The sequence below is a fragment of the Nomia melanderi genome, chromosome 3, assembly GCF_051020985.1.
Source record: "Nomia melanderi isolate GNS246 chromosome 3, iyNomMela1, whole genome shotgun sequence".
Taxonomy (NCBI): Eukaryota; Metazoa; Arthropoda; class Insecta; order Hymenoptera; family Halictidae; genus Nomia; species Nomia melanderi.
The window spans coordinates 22,995,746-23,009,262 of record NC_135001.1 but is presented as its reverse complement, the minus strand read 5'-3'; the positions used below and the strand labels follow the sequence as shown (position 1 = coordinate 23,009,262).

At 37.1% G+C, this 13,517-nt stretch overlaps 2 protein-coding genes across 2 annotated transcripts; one reads left to right on the top strand and one right to left on the bottom strand.

Annotated features, from left to right (window-relative positions):
* The first annotated feature begins 1,007 nt into the window (after nt 1–1,007).
* LOC116429172 (methionine aminopeptidase 1) lies at nt 1,008–3,588 on the top strand. Its single transcript, XM_031981795.2, has 6 exons — nt 1,008–1,234; nt 1,619–1,670; nt 2,015–2,250; nt 2,407–2,629; nt 2,703–2,978; nt 3,071–3,588. Exons 1-6 carry the CDS (start codon nt 1,124–1,126, stop codon nt 3,301–3,303), a joined length of 1,131 nt encoding a protein of 376 aa, XP_031837655.1. The 5' UTR covers nt 1,008–1,123; the 3' UTR covers nt 3,304–3,588.
* A 129-nt stretch (nt 3,589–3,717) lies between these two features.
* On the bottom strand, nt 3,718–11,843 carry LOC116429171 (uncharacterized). The gene is made up of 6 exons (XM_031981794.2): nt 11,758–11,843; nt 11,622–11,666; nt 7,591–7,805; nt 6,773–7,116; nt 5,897–6,385; nt 3,718–5,155 (listed from the first exon to the last, which is right to left on the bottom strand). Exons 2-6 carry the CDS (start codon nt 11,625–11,627, stop codon nt 4,116–4,118), a joined length of 2,094 nt encoding a protein of 697 aa, XP_031837654.2. The 5' UTR covers nt 11,628–11,666; nt 11,758–11,843; the 3' UTR covers nt 3,718–4,115.
* Nucleotides 11,844–13,517: the final 1,674 nt, after the last annotated feature.

The following is a 13,517-nucleotide window of genomic DNA, read 5'->3' as shown; positions in this document are numbered from 1 at the left end:
AAAGGAACTTACAAGTTCTATTTGTTAGTTCTATCTTACACTTTATATGGAAATGTCTCGTGTGCCAAAAAATTATCGAAATAAGGGAGAAAAAGGAGTGAATCGAGGAAGGAGTCCCTGCTATGAACCACTTAGCACCGATCAATACTGGTCAGCATGGATCTGCATTGATCTGAAATGGTCAGTAGTGTTGGTAGTGGCCAACGGTGAGGTAGGAGCAGACCATAATTGAGGTAGGATGGTCAGAGAGGTCCAAGGAAGACCAGAGTCTTAGAGAAAAGGAGATAAATGAAGCTAAAGAGTAACTGCTCGATACACTCTAACCGGATAGGAACTATCTCAATCGGCGATAATGCTAGTTTCCAGGTCTCACCACGTGGAGGTTGCTGCGAACGAGACCTAGAGAGGGTGGAAACTGAATTTCATCAACGTCTCTTTTTAATGCTAAATCTTATTTTTAACGGTCGACGTCTTCCTTAGCCAACTTAATTCTAACGTTACTTTAGCCTTAACGGATAACTTAAATTATACATTTCATCGCAATAACAATGGGAGTGAATCAAGGAAGAAGTCAGTAAACGTGATGACGGTTACCTGATCACGGTAATTGTTTATTGGCTACGTTCTGGTAACTGCTTATGATTGTTCTCCATTGTGTCCGTAATTACGAGTGAACAATATTGAGATTATTCTCTTTGTTTCACTGTATTTGACTGTCAACCGTCATTTATAAGATACCGCATTATTTTACTGCTGAAACGTCACCTTGCGACGTTCGATATAATGAGTAAAGAATTTTTGATATCGGTAATAGTGTACTAATTTTCATTGAAATTTCCAACGTTTTTGATTCTCATTCTTATCGCTTATAGTGCTGCGATGCAAAACCAGCCTTTGTCGATATAACAGAGCGTAACATGAAAATGGTGCGGAGTATCACCGGGATCGGTGATTAAATTTTACGTCGCATGATATGTCTATGCAATACCTCGTCTCTGGTGCTATGGACTAACGGTCGAATCAATCGGTAAAACAGCACAGGATCGTCTCAAATTACTGCTTCCTGTTCGTGCCTCGTTCGTTGAATCACGTTATACAAGTTTCTAACGATAATCCGTTAAAAATGCCATTTGTTTACGGTATATGCGAAACGCCCGGTTGCAATAATGTGGCCAGTCTTCGGTGTCCAACTTGTTTGAAAATTGGTATACAAGGTTCTTATTTCTGCACCCAGGTAGGAAACCATAATTTTCTAGGTTAGGCCGTGAAATGAGTTAAAGATCTTCGACACCTCTTAATGCTTGATACTTTTATTCACATCATGTGACAGTAATGACGAAATCTCATATTTCGAATCCTACTTATATTTACTTAATTATTTCAACAATTGCCACTATTTAGGATTGTCTTTAGGTTTTATTATTAATATGGTACCTGCACGTGCGTGTATCGTTTATAAATATTAACGTTGCAATATTTTAATTCAAATAAGAGTGAATAATGCATCAGTAATATTTGTTTCTCCTATCTGTAATAAATGGTTTTGCTTTGAACATCAACTGCTTTATACTATACACATGTACAATATGTATGTGTACATATTGTTGATGTGTTTCAGGATTGTTTCAAAAGTGGTTGGAAAATACATAAAATTATCCACAAAATAGCGAGTGAGTTTATTAGTCATTTTTATGTAATACGTGTTTGTAACAATGAATATTAACCCTTTGCACTACTTTGATGAGTCCCACTTGTGATCATAATTTTGAATAAAACATGAATGTCATAAGTGAAACTTAAGGGTATAATTTTACGCCAAATATAAATATTATAAGTGATCTCACTTATCAGCTATTACAATTGTGGCCTGTATTTTGCCCAGCTAAAGGGTAATGCAATGGGTTAAATGTAAGAAATAATAAATTATTGTTGATTCACAAAAGTGATTATATTGTATGAAAGTAACTACAAATATTCTACATAAAATAAAATCAAAATTATATTTTTTGTATAGGAAGAACAGGTGGAGATACATCTAATGAATATAATCCATGGCCCTATTATCATTATACTGGACAATTAAGACCTTATAAAAAAGAACCTCGTCGAGAAGTACCTGAAAGTATTAAACGTCCAGATTATGCTACACATCCAACTGGTATTCCTATAAGTGAACAAGCTGTTCGAGATTATGCCCAGATAAAAGTTCTTGATGACGAGGAAATTGAGGGTATGCGGGTAGCTTGTAAGGTATATCTATTTCTATAAATTTTACAAATCCTAAATTGTATTTAGAATTCTTTGAACTGCATCAAGTTGTTGTATATCAAAATTTCTTTCTTTTGAGTATACTTTTATTTTCTTTTTAACAAAGAAGGGAGGCATAAATCAGAATTACTCTCATAGCTTGGACGTGAAGTGTTAGATGAGGCAGCACGTACCTGTGATGTGGGTGTTACAACTGCTGAGATTGACAAAGCTGTTCACGAAGCTTGTATCGAGAGGGACTGCTATCCATCCCCCTTGAATTATTATCAGTTCCCAGCTAGTTGTTGCACTTCCGTGAATGAAGTAATTTGTCATGGTATTCCCGATACCAGACCACTTCAAGATGGAGATATTTGCAATGGTAATATATATTACATTTTATAAATATACCTTTAATTTATTTAAAATAATTTTATAATTGTTTCCCCTTGTAGTTGATGTAACCGTGTATCATAATGGTTTTCACGGTGACTTAAATGAAACGTTTCTAGTCGGTAATGTGAAACCAGAAGTAAAGAAATTAGTGGAAGTTACTTATGAATGTTTAGCGAAAGCTATCGATATCGTTCGACCAGGTGAAAAATACAGAGAAATTGGAAATGTTATTCAAAAATATGCGCAAGCCCATGGGTGTAGCGTAGTGCGCAGCTATTGTGGTCACGGAATTCATCGTTTATTCCATACTGCGCCAAGTGTACCTCATTATGCCAGTGAGTATTCTCTTTTTAAATTCATTTGTCACTTTTACTTTCTTCTTAATATAATGTTCCTTTTAATATAAATTCTTTGCAATTGTTTTCAGAAAATAAAGCTGTAGGCGTTATGAAACCAGGGCATTGCTTTACTATAGAACCAATGATATCCCTGGGCACGTGGAGAGACGAAACATGGCCAGATAAATGGACAGCGGTCACTGCAGACGGTCAATGGTCAGCACAGTTCGAGCATACGCTGTTAGTTACAGAAACTGGCTGCGATATTCTCACAAAACGGCTCACCGACGACGGTAAACCGTGGTTTATGGATCGATCATAGTAATATTTCCTTATAAATTATCGTCGGGTTATGACATTTTAAATTTCGTGGATATGCAAGCATTGTACTGCTTAAATACCCTTATTTCTGTTCGAGTGAGATTTCGTTTCTCAAGATTCACTTTCACTTACACGCAAGCGACGATAATGGCATTGGCCAGCTGATAGTCGTATCCTGTAAGATATTTTTTATTGAATACTTGTTTCATTGGCTAGTTTTATAAGGCGGAGGAAAGAAGGAGGTAAAAACTTGTGATCCTTGATGAATAAAATCTCGTTAGATGTTTTCGTTTGTACCTAACCCAGAATGGCTCCTATACCATATAGAATTACCTCGTTGATACATATGTACATATATAAGTGTAACACAAATTGGTGATGCGCAATGATTGAAATAAAAAAAAAAAATTCAATTCTGTAAATCAATCGTCTGTTCGTCTTCATTGATATAATCGAATTCGGGTACAACAACGATTACCTAACAATAAATAAATTTCAAATAAATTATCATGTCCCCTAAACAGCGGCTGTTCCCAGTGGTACTGTCAACGAAAGTCGTCTGTACGCAAGAAATATTCGACAAAGCGGGTGATTCGTGCCGTAAGGAGAATCTGCTTTTGCTTTCGTTCCGTTCTTTTTTCTAAGCGCAAGTCCCGTCGACATACTCCGCGGAAACAGCATGCGAGTTCCCATTTCGAAGTTACCTCGCTCGTTATCGAGTAACTTACACAAAAACCCTGAACTGTAGCTAACCGGTTAATAGGATTGCAATAAATATTCACGGTATATACAGAATACTCTGACAACGACAGTTTAAACCGTGCTCTTCGGGTTTAAACGTGAACCGTACCCAGATGTCGACTGTTCAGGCGTTCTACCATCGGACTGCGAACTCGCAATATCTCCTTCATCGCTCTCGTACTCGTACTCAACATCTGCACTTTCTTGGCCATCGTCATTCTGCGATTCCCCGTTATTGTACTCATTCTGATCAGGCACCATAATTCTTAGAGGTCGTTTATTACTGTACACGCTACTCTGCCTTTGACGATGCTGCTGCCTATCGTACTCCTTTCGTTCTTCGTATTGCTGCTCTTGCAGTCGTTGCTTCTGCCGATTTTTCATTCGATCTTGATCGGACTTGTAATCGTAGTTTTCATTAATCTGTTGATTCGTCTCATAATTCTCGTGTTTATGATTAGAAGGTATAGATTCTTCATCTTCTACAGTCTCTTGATGTTGTTGTTGTTGCAGCTGCTGCTGCTGTTGTTGTTGTTGCAGCTGCTGCTGCTGTTGCTGTTGCAGTTGCTTTTGTTGTTGTTGTAGCTGCTGCTGCTGTTGCTGTTGCTGTTGTTGCTGTTGTTGCTGCTGCTGTCGAAGTTTTCCTATCAATTGACTGTTAACGTTCCCAGCTGCAGCTAATGCTGCTAATTTCTCAGCCGCGTCGCGATTCGGCAGTGTCGTGTAAAATTCCGTGGAGATGGCGTCGTTATTTACCGCTTTGTTGAAATAGGTCGCCTGCTGGTTCTGGTCGTTCGTCTCGTCGTACTCGATGTTATTTTCCAGCGGCTCGGAGCTGTCGCCGATGTACGGGAGATCTTCGTTCTGCTGCAGATTATTGCCTTCCTGGTTCTCCTCGGAAGCCTCCGAGCCCACGTTGTAATTCATATTTACCCTCCCGTCGACGTAATCCTGATTGAACAGAACCTGCTGCTGCTGTTGCTCCTTGTTATCTTGCTCGTCGTAATTGAATGATTGCATCTGGGGCTGCGAGAAACCTGTTACTCCAGTAGGCTGGAAGAATTGACCGAGTTGCTGCTGAAGTATGTGCTGCTGAAGTTGGGGTTGTTGACCTGGAATCAATGCGCTTCGATTTATCTTGTCACTTTGCTCGTGTCTTTAGTTTCAACTGATACCCCGCATCGATGAAACTTCATTTCTTGTGATTTCATGTATTATCATTAATGCAACGTTCAATTAGTTCAGCAAGAAAAAAATTCCATGCATCTCATAACTATAACCACGGCTTATATTGCGAGAGAAAAGAATTTATTTCGCGCATAAATAATTAAAATATGGGAAAATTACGAAACAATGAGTAATGTGGAAAAAATGGCAGATTTTCCATTGTATTCAATCGAGGGTATTCCACTATGACTTTTCACCGTAAGTTCATGTAAGTTTTCTGTATGCATCTTTCAATGAATGTATTGTTCAAAAGGAAATGAGTATCAAACAGAATAAATATTCTATTCTATTATATCTATTATATATCTATTATATATAATACTATCATATTATATATAATAGGATATATAATATATATAATAGAATAGAATATTTATTTTGTTTTATCCTCATTTCTTTTTGAACAGTGCATTCATATAATATATATATTGATTAAATATATATATCAATATAAAATATTGATTTCGAAAATTGGCAATATTTCACAAAGGTTTCTAACAATACGCGTGAAGTGATTGTCCTAAAAACATTACTTCTCGAAATTTAATTGGAACTGAACAGTGCACGAACATGTTACACAACCACTGTATAATCTTGTATTACCTTACCTTGTATGTGAACCTTACCTGTTTGATATTGCTCCGGCATCTTTTGCGGAAAGCTGTTCAAAAGATCGTAGAGCTGGGTAGCCGAGAGCGGAGGACCGGCCGGTGCCGGATGACCAACGTGTAAATCAGGTATCTGTTGATTTATGATGTACGGTGTTTGGCCAGCAGTTTCGGGGAATCCGACGTGTAGAGAGCTGTGAAGATTCGTTTGCATCGGTAAGTTCGGTTGTCCTAGTTGTATATTAGTCCCGATCAGTCCGATATTCGACGCTGGTTGATTACTCAGATAGACATCGTTCGTCTGTAGATCGGGATTCACTATGGTCGACAGTCCTGTCGCGAATTCCGGAGGCAGGAACGTTGGTAGAACGGTTTGATAATCTTTCTGATTGATATCGTTGGTTTCGGTAACTTCGTAGTGATGTGTCGGCGTTGGACTGGTCACTGGCTTCTGCGGTGCTAAGCTTGTGCTGATCGTAGCGATGTCGAAGTTCGGTAGCAAAGATCCTGAAAAGAAATAGGAAAATGCGGTTATATTTATATTTTATCCGAACATTAGCATTTTTCCATTTAATTTTTAACCTTGGTTAATCTTGGTAAATGGCTTCCCTTGTATCAAATAGATTACCTTTTCGTACAATGAGAAACGAAGCTCTTTTATCCCAATATTTCACGCACCGATGCATTATACACCAATATTAAATATCAAATTTTATAATTTTACTTCATCTGATATTTTTTGAAATTAACTCAAAGAGAAATCGCATCTTCGTCTAGTTAGAAAATGTTAAGTATTTCCAACGAAATACTTCCGAGTGCAAAGGGTTAACCGTAATAAAATATCAATGTACCCAAAGATAATATTCAAAAGTTCTAATCCAATTTCCAACGAACCGTGTTGATGAATCTTGTAAGAAGGGTCAGTAGTCTGCTGACGATGTATCATCTCCTGCGCATTGGTCTCTCCGTTGAAGGGCTTGTCCATGATGCTCAGATTCGGCGCGGGAATCGTATGAATCGGTCCCTTGTCGTCATCCACGCTACCCCTGTGCGTCGGTGGTAGCACCGCGGCTTCCGGTCTGTACTCGGGACTGTACTCGGGCATTTTGTTCACGGTGTGAAACTCGTTGACCGGCGGCCGCTGGGGAAGAACAGCGTGATTGTTCATGGGAGCCCGAATCGGCATTTGGCTCTGCCAGATAGGAGCGGGTATGTTGAACATCGGTGGTCGACGTATCCTGAAACGAGATTTCTTATCACGGCTCGCAATCAACGTTATTTATTTTATTTTATTTTGTTTTACTTTAGCTTTGCGACTCTGTATTTACTGTTATAATTTAGTACTCTTATCTCTTCCATTTCCTACATGTAGCTATGTAAAATTAACTCTTTGCACTCGGAAGTTTTTCACTAGAAATATTTCAAGATTTCCTAATGCGATAAAGACAACATTTTATGAATTTTGTTTTGCGATTTTGTATTTAGAAAAAATTATTCGATTTTCCACATCCAAATTTCCTACTGACAAGGAAAATAAAAGATCGAAGGGATGTTATAGCATTTTTCATTTTTACTAGAGATACCATAAAAATTAGTCGCAGTTGCTGAATAAATTACGAAACCATCTGGAGTGCTAAGGGTTAATCGATTTAGCCAATTAACGGGGCTCTACGGCTAGAACGCACTCCGAAGTCGCGAGTCGGGGGATTCACCTGTAGTTTAAAGGTTTCTGGTGCATTCTTTTCGGTGGGAAATTCCCGTTGATGTACATCGTGTTCCCCGTGGAGATCCTATGGGCGATCGGCCAATTCTTTTTGAAGACGAGCTTCGGCGGCGGCGGCGGAGGTAACGGGGGCCTTCTGATCTTATACCTGGCTTCGACGAGGCAGACACACAGGACCAGCGACCAACATATCCAATTCGTCGCCTGAAATTTGTTTAATAGAGCGTGTCGGACGATCGACTATTTTTAGTGGGAAACTTGACTTGCGGGATGGGTTATCGCCAGTTATTGCTGCGTGTAACGGTCTGCTGATCCTCGCGCGCACCTATACTGCCGCTCGAAAAATATTGGGACAGCTTATTCGATTAGGCAGATTTTTTAACGGAAAGTACATGTAACGAATGTTCCAATTTTCGTGTTATTTTGAGTTCGCGTGCGTAGATATGGGGCAGCTTATTCGATCAGGCAGATTAAAAAATCTTTAATGGAAAGTATATGTAACGAATGTTCCGATTTTTGGGTTATTTTGAGTTTGCATGCGCAGATATCGGAATGTATTGGGATTTTAGATATTAATATCTTATTAATCATTTGAAATTATTATCTGACACTGTTTTATCTGGTTTCTATTACTCTGTCTTTGTTGATACGTATTTTGTCAGAGACGAAGTGTAAGAATCGTGAGAGTATAATATTTCCAAGGTGAAAATTTCGCAGGCTATAAATAAAATCGTTCGAAATGTAGGAATTATATAGAAAGTGGAACGCTGCTATTTGTTCGAAGAAAATAGGAATAGAATAACATGACAGAAGGAAAATCTGTGATAGAGAATTTGTATTAATTAGTGGAAAAGTATGCTGAACTACATTATTTCGTCGTATTTTGTTTGTTAATGGATTTCTAATTGAGAACTAGTATTTAATAACTATGTCTTCTATTATCTATAGGAATGTTGTATCTTAAATTATTGTCAACACTTCGGTGAATTTTTTTCACTTTAGTCGAAAAAGTGCAAAGTATTAATATTGAAATTAATATCGTACGTTATTAAGATAAGACTAATATTTCATATAAAAAGCGTTAATTTTGTGTCAATTAGGAAAGATACATAAATCTCAACATTTTATGATTAATTAAAAAGTAACCGTAAAAAGTAACTGTACCCAGGTATCATCGAATATTAAACGTTGATGTGTTTACGTGATATCGAATAATGTTATATTTTTGAATTTTCGTAATAATTGGTTTCAATTTTCATGGCCAATCTTTATACTTTTTCGTTAGCGACGTTTAATAAGAATTCGTTCGACGGAAATTTTATACTTGAGCGGAACAGAATTTCAGAACAGGTTTCTATTCATGATTATGGGTACGCGAAGAATTCGTAACGATCGGAAAAGCAGACATTTTAAAACCGGAAATACAGACCTATCGCGTGTCTTACGGTATTCACATATCAACACGTGCACCTTCCTTTATTCTTAGTATAAAGTCAGTACATAGGCCAGCGATCCTCAAATTTTCGAAACTGATCCAGAACAGAATGCGATGAATAAAGTATTTCATGATTATCTCATATTCTTCAAATTTCCATGAAAAATCTAGCTCTAATACATATATATATCTTTATTTCATTTTTCTGAAGTTTACGTAAAATCCGTAATATTTTATTTGTCCAATTACGTTAAAATTATTCAAATGTTTGGCGATCAAACTTGTTATTTCAGGTGAAACCTTCATATCTCTGAGATGAACATTTAATTTTAAATCCGCTTTGAGGCGTGCAAACCATGCTTAGTCGATCGAACCGCCGATAGAACCTTCAGAAACCGGTGTAATATATTTACAGCCCCTTTGACAATATTTACACCTTATAGAATCTGTAAAACAAGTGGCGAGAGTGTTCGTTTCTTTCATCTTTGTAAAACCGATGAACCGAACTTTTCCTCAGACAAAAAATCTGGCAACACACGTGAACAATATCACAAAATTTATTACGAAAACAACATTACAGACCTCCACCAACACGATTACAGCCAAAGTAAAATTTCAAAGTACTTAATAATTCCGGGAACTTCAGCAATCATTCCGCAACGTGAATAAATTGATTTGAATGAGAAAGGAACAATCCAGCCCAGTAACAATCGACAATAACAAAACGCGTTTAGCTCGCACGTATCGTTTTGTTAGACTGTTTTTTGTATTCGTTACTATTCGACGTCGCGTGTTACGGCGAACAGTGACTTCAACGAGCGCAACAATGGCCGTCCATTGTGACGCGCTGTGTTGTAGTTTGAGAAACGCTGTCGCGGGCAATGAAACCGAAGAGAGAAGTGCTGCGTGTTGTTAGCGAACAAAGTGGGACGGTGTGCCACATCGATATAGGAAAAGCGAGGGTAAGAAGCCGGTGACGAGTGCGAGGTCGAAAAGAAAATAGTCGAGCGTGGAAATGATCGTCCGGTTCATATGGATTAGAAATGACGATCGTAGATGCAACATGCGCAGCGATCGTTAGACTTCATTTTCACGTCTTTAATGCGCCTCTTCGAGGTGGATCGTTCACTGTCGTCGGAACGGACGAAGAATTTCTCGTCTGTTACGGCGCCATTAGTTTCAATGTCAGCGCCATGTTTTCGAACACTTTCGTCAATATCATCTCGTTCGTAGTTTACCGTGTTTAGAAATAAATTCACGATGTTCAGTCGAACTTTCTTTTTACTAATTAATTAATTTGCATTTACTACATATTTATATATATATATATTATTTATATATTATTTTGTTATAATATTTATATTATAATTATAATATAAGATTGTAATATAAGATTATAATATAAAATTATAATTATAATATAAATATTATAATATAAAATAATATAAAATAATATAAAAATAATATTATAATATATAATACTATATAGTAATTAAATATATAGTAATATATAGTAATATATAGTAATATTATAATATATATAACATAAAGTAACTGTAATAGAAACTTTTCAACTGATTGCGATCACTCAATTCATTCTAACTTCGTATTTTACAAGCGTTACGCAGTTTCATTTGCATAATTCTTCCGTATTACGCTAATATTTGTAGATATTTAATTCGATAAGGAACCATCGCCAATGCAATTTATTATATAACACGACATTACCCTAGTTTCTTATAATTGTGTCACAATCGCAAATTACAGTCTTCCTCGTTCCTTGTTAGTCCCGTTTTCAACGAAGGAGGTATTTCCCGCAGAACGACCGTAGAAATGCCTACTTCCCGTTAATGATAACACTCAGACATCGGCCGCCTATTCTTTTTTCGTCGCATAACGGAACAAGTTTCTATATCGGATGGTCGGATCTATTAACATGATTTTTCAATCGGAATTATACAACTGTATCGTTACAAGTCGAACCTTCTGATTTAATATCTGCGCGTCGAATTGGATAAAAACATTGTACGCCGAACGAAAAACGGTTGTGCATCGGAAGGAATTATAATTCATTACCCACATGCAGCATTCGTTAACATATGCTTAAAGCGATTAGCAGTAAATCAGCGACCGATTAATCAACGAGAAACATGTGCTGGAAAGATTAAAGAGATAATTAATGTGTTAAGATGTCGTTACATCCTATTATATTCAACAAATTTCAATGAAACATCGTTAACGTAACTTTCTCAAATTATTCCTAATTATTCACTCACTTGTTACACTCAATTTCGTATCGTAATTTATCTTTCCTACAGTTACAATTTATTTGCGACTATATTTACCTAGGTATATAAAATTATTCAGAAAATCTATAAATAAACTACTTAGAGTCTCTTAAACCTGGTTGTTCGACAATGTATCTCTGTAAATACTTATCAGGTTTCAATCTTTAAATCACACGAATCGACCATAATTAATTTAGATTATATTCTCAATTCAAACTAACGATCACTGAATCGTTGAAAATTGAAACGTGTTCTTTCCAAATAATAATAATAATAATCGTATCAAAAGTTACTCACCTTCATTCTGGTGTCCTTAAATAAACGCCTGCTGCGATCGAATTCCTATTTCCGAAAGAATCACAATGAACTTCTGCGTTTGCACTAAAAAATAATTATACAACGAGGAAAATTCCAGGAAAATCGAAAATAATACCGGCCAGTCGAACGATCCAGTGGCAATCAGAAATAATCGAATACAAGTTCACGCGCGCGATGATTGGACGTTGAGGAAGCACTGCATGTTCTGCACGCAATTAGGTCATTGTCCTTCATTTATACTCGCAACCCGGCGAACGTATCATCGAAGGCCGAAACGCTGCCTCCTACCTTGACTCTGACGGATAACAACTGCTTCGAAATGCGGAACGTAACCGGGAAGAGTAATTGGTTCCATGAATTTTACCGGAATTCACGATTTGCCATTGTTCGTGCCGCCGCCGCGACGGAGTCGTTGCATTACATCGAAAAGTAATCCTTTTCGGCAGGATTTTTACATTTTTCAGCAATCCCTGGCGACATCTTCCGGGAGGAACGGGTCGGATAAATCATTCTCGTGTAGCGATTCGTGATGTTAATACGCGGGTCGTCGTTAAAATTTTGGGAAACGATGAGAGTCACAGATAAGTCTGAACTAACGAGGTTTTATTGTCTTTCGTTTTTGGTTTTATTGTTTTGTATATTTTCCATTGTGTTGTGTCAATGTTCTTTGAAAATGTAAAGCTTTACGAGAATGACTATGCGTTGAAAGTTTCTCGAATATTTTTCAGTAACGTATTTCTTGAGATTGCGATGATTTAGCAAAACGATTTAAGTTTTCTAGATTAGAGAGAAGTTAGCTTCAATTTAAAAAGTTTCCCTAGTTGTTTATATTAATAAGCAATGAGTAGACGATAAATGAAATGAATAAATGATAAATGAACAATAAATTAAACTAATAAATAGCAAAACGATCTACGTTTTCTAGATTAGATAGAAGTTAGCTTCAATTTAAGTAGCTTCCCCGGTTGTTTGAATGAATAAGCAATGAGTAGACGATAAATAAAATTAATAAATAATGAATGAACAATAAATTAAACTAATAAATAGCAAAACGATCTACGTTTTCTAGATTAGAGAGAAGTTAGCTTCAGTTTAAACAGCTTCTCCGGTTGTTTGAATTAATAAGCAATGAGTACAAATAATACAAATAATATTTAACTACCAATCACAGAAAATAGTAACATACATTGTTATACAAAATAATATAAACAGTGCAAGCTTCCATTTTAAAGCTCAAACTCCATTAATTAACTCAGTAATCAACAATTTAGACATCAGAGTTCTACAGAGAAGCAAATGATCGCAATCAATAAAATGCTCCATTTCTGCTTCTTCCTATGGAAACATCAAAAAATCTATAAAAACTATAGTCAAAACAATAGATAACTCTAAGGAATGTCTGATCACCGATTTACGCAACGATCCTCAACGGAATTGTTAATTGTGTAACGCGTACGATTTAGGCGTGCTCCACAACGCGTTATGGCGGAGCGTAAAAAAGATTCAGGATGACAGGAAAGTCGATTTGCGAGTGCATCGTTGAGCCCGTGCAAGACGACAGATGGACAGAACGATCGGGGACCGGTCAAACGCCGTTTCTCTCCATATCCTGCTACTGGATTCCCTCGTGAGCGTACACCTGTGTGTGACCAACGTACGTGATCCAGTGACCCACTATATTCGCCGGTGCTACGTGAGCATATGACTGAAATTATGCGTCTTATCATTCACTGTTCCACGAACGAGCTGAAAACTTTTCTGCTTCCTCCGCCTACACGCGTCTTCCTGTGGACACCGTGTGATCGATATAATTGAATTCATTATTATCCGCCGGCGATAATATTTATACTCCACCGTGGAATCGTAAAATCCGAA

What these genes read in the sequence shown, in the direction of transcription:
- LOC116429172 (XM_031981795.2), top strand. Translation starts at nt 1,124, where the DNA reads ATGCCATTTGTTTACGGTATATGCGAAACGCCCGGTTGCAATAATGTG. An exon ending in GTTCTTATTTCTGCACCCAG is followed by an intron (nt 1,235 to 1,618) that starts GTAGGAAACCAT and finishes GATGTGTTTCAG; the next exon opens with GATTGTTTCAAAAGTGGTTG. An exon ending in AAGTGTACCTCATTATGCCA is followed by an intron (nt 2,979 to 3,070) that starts GTGAGTATTCTC and finishes AATTGTTTTCAG; the next exon opens with AAAATAAAGCTGTAGGCGTT.
- LOC116429171 (XM_031981794.2), bottom strand. An exon ending in TTACAAGATTCATCAACACG is followed by an intron (nt 6,386 to 6,772) that starts GTTCGTTGGAAA and finishes ATTTCTTTTCAG; the next exon opens with GATCTTTGCTACCGAACTTC. An exon ending in GCCGGAGCAATATCAAACAG is followed by an intron (nt 5,156 to 5,896) that starts GTAAGGTTCACA and finishes CATTGATTCCAG; the next exon opens with GTCAACAACCCCAACTTCAG.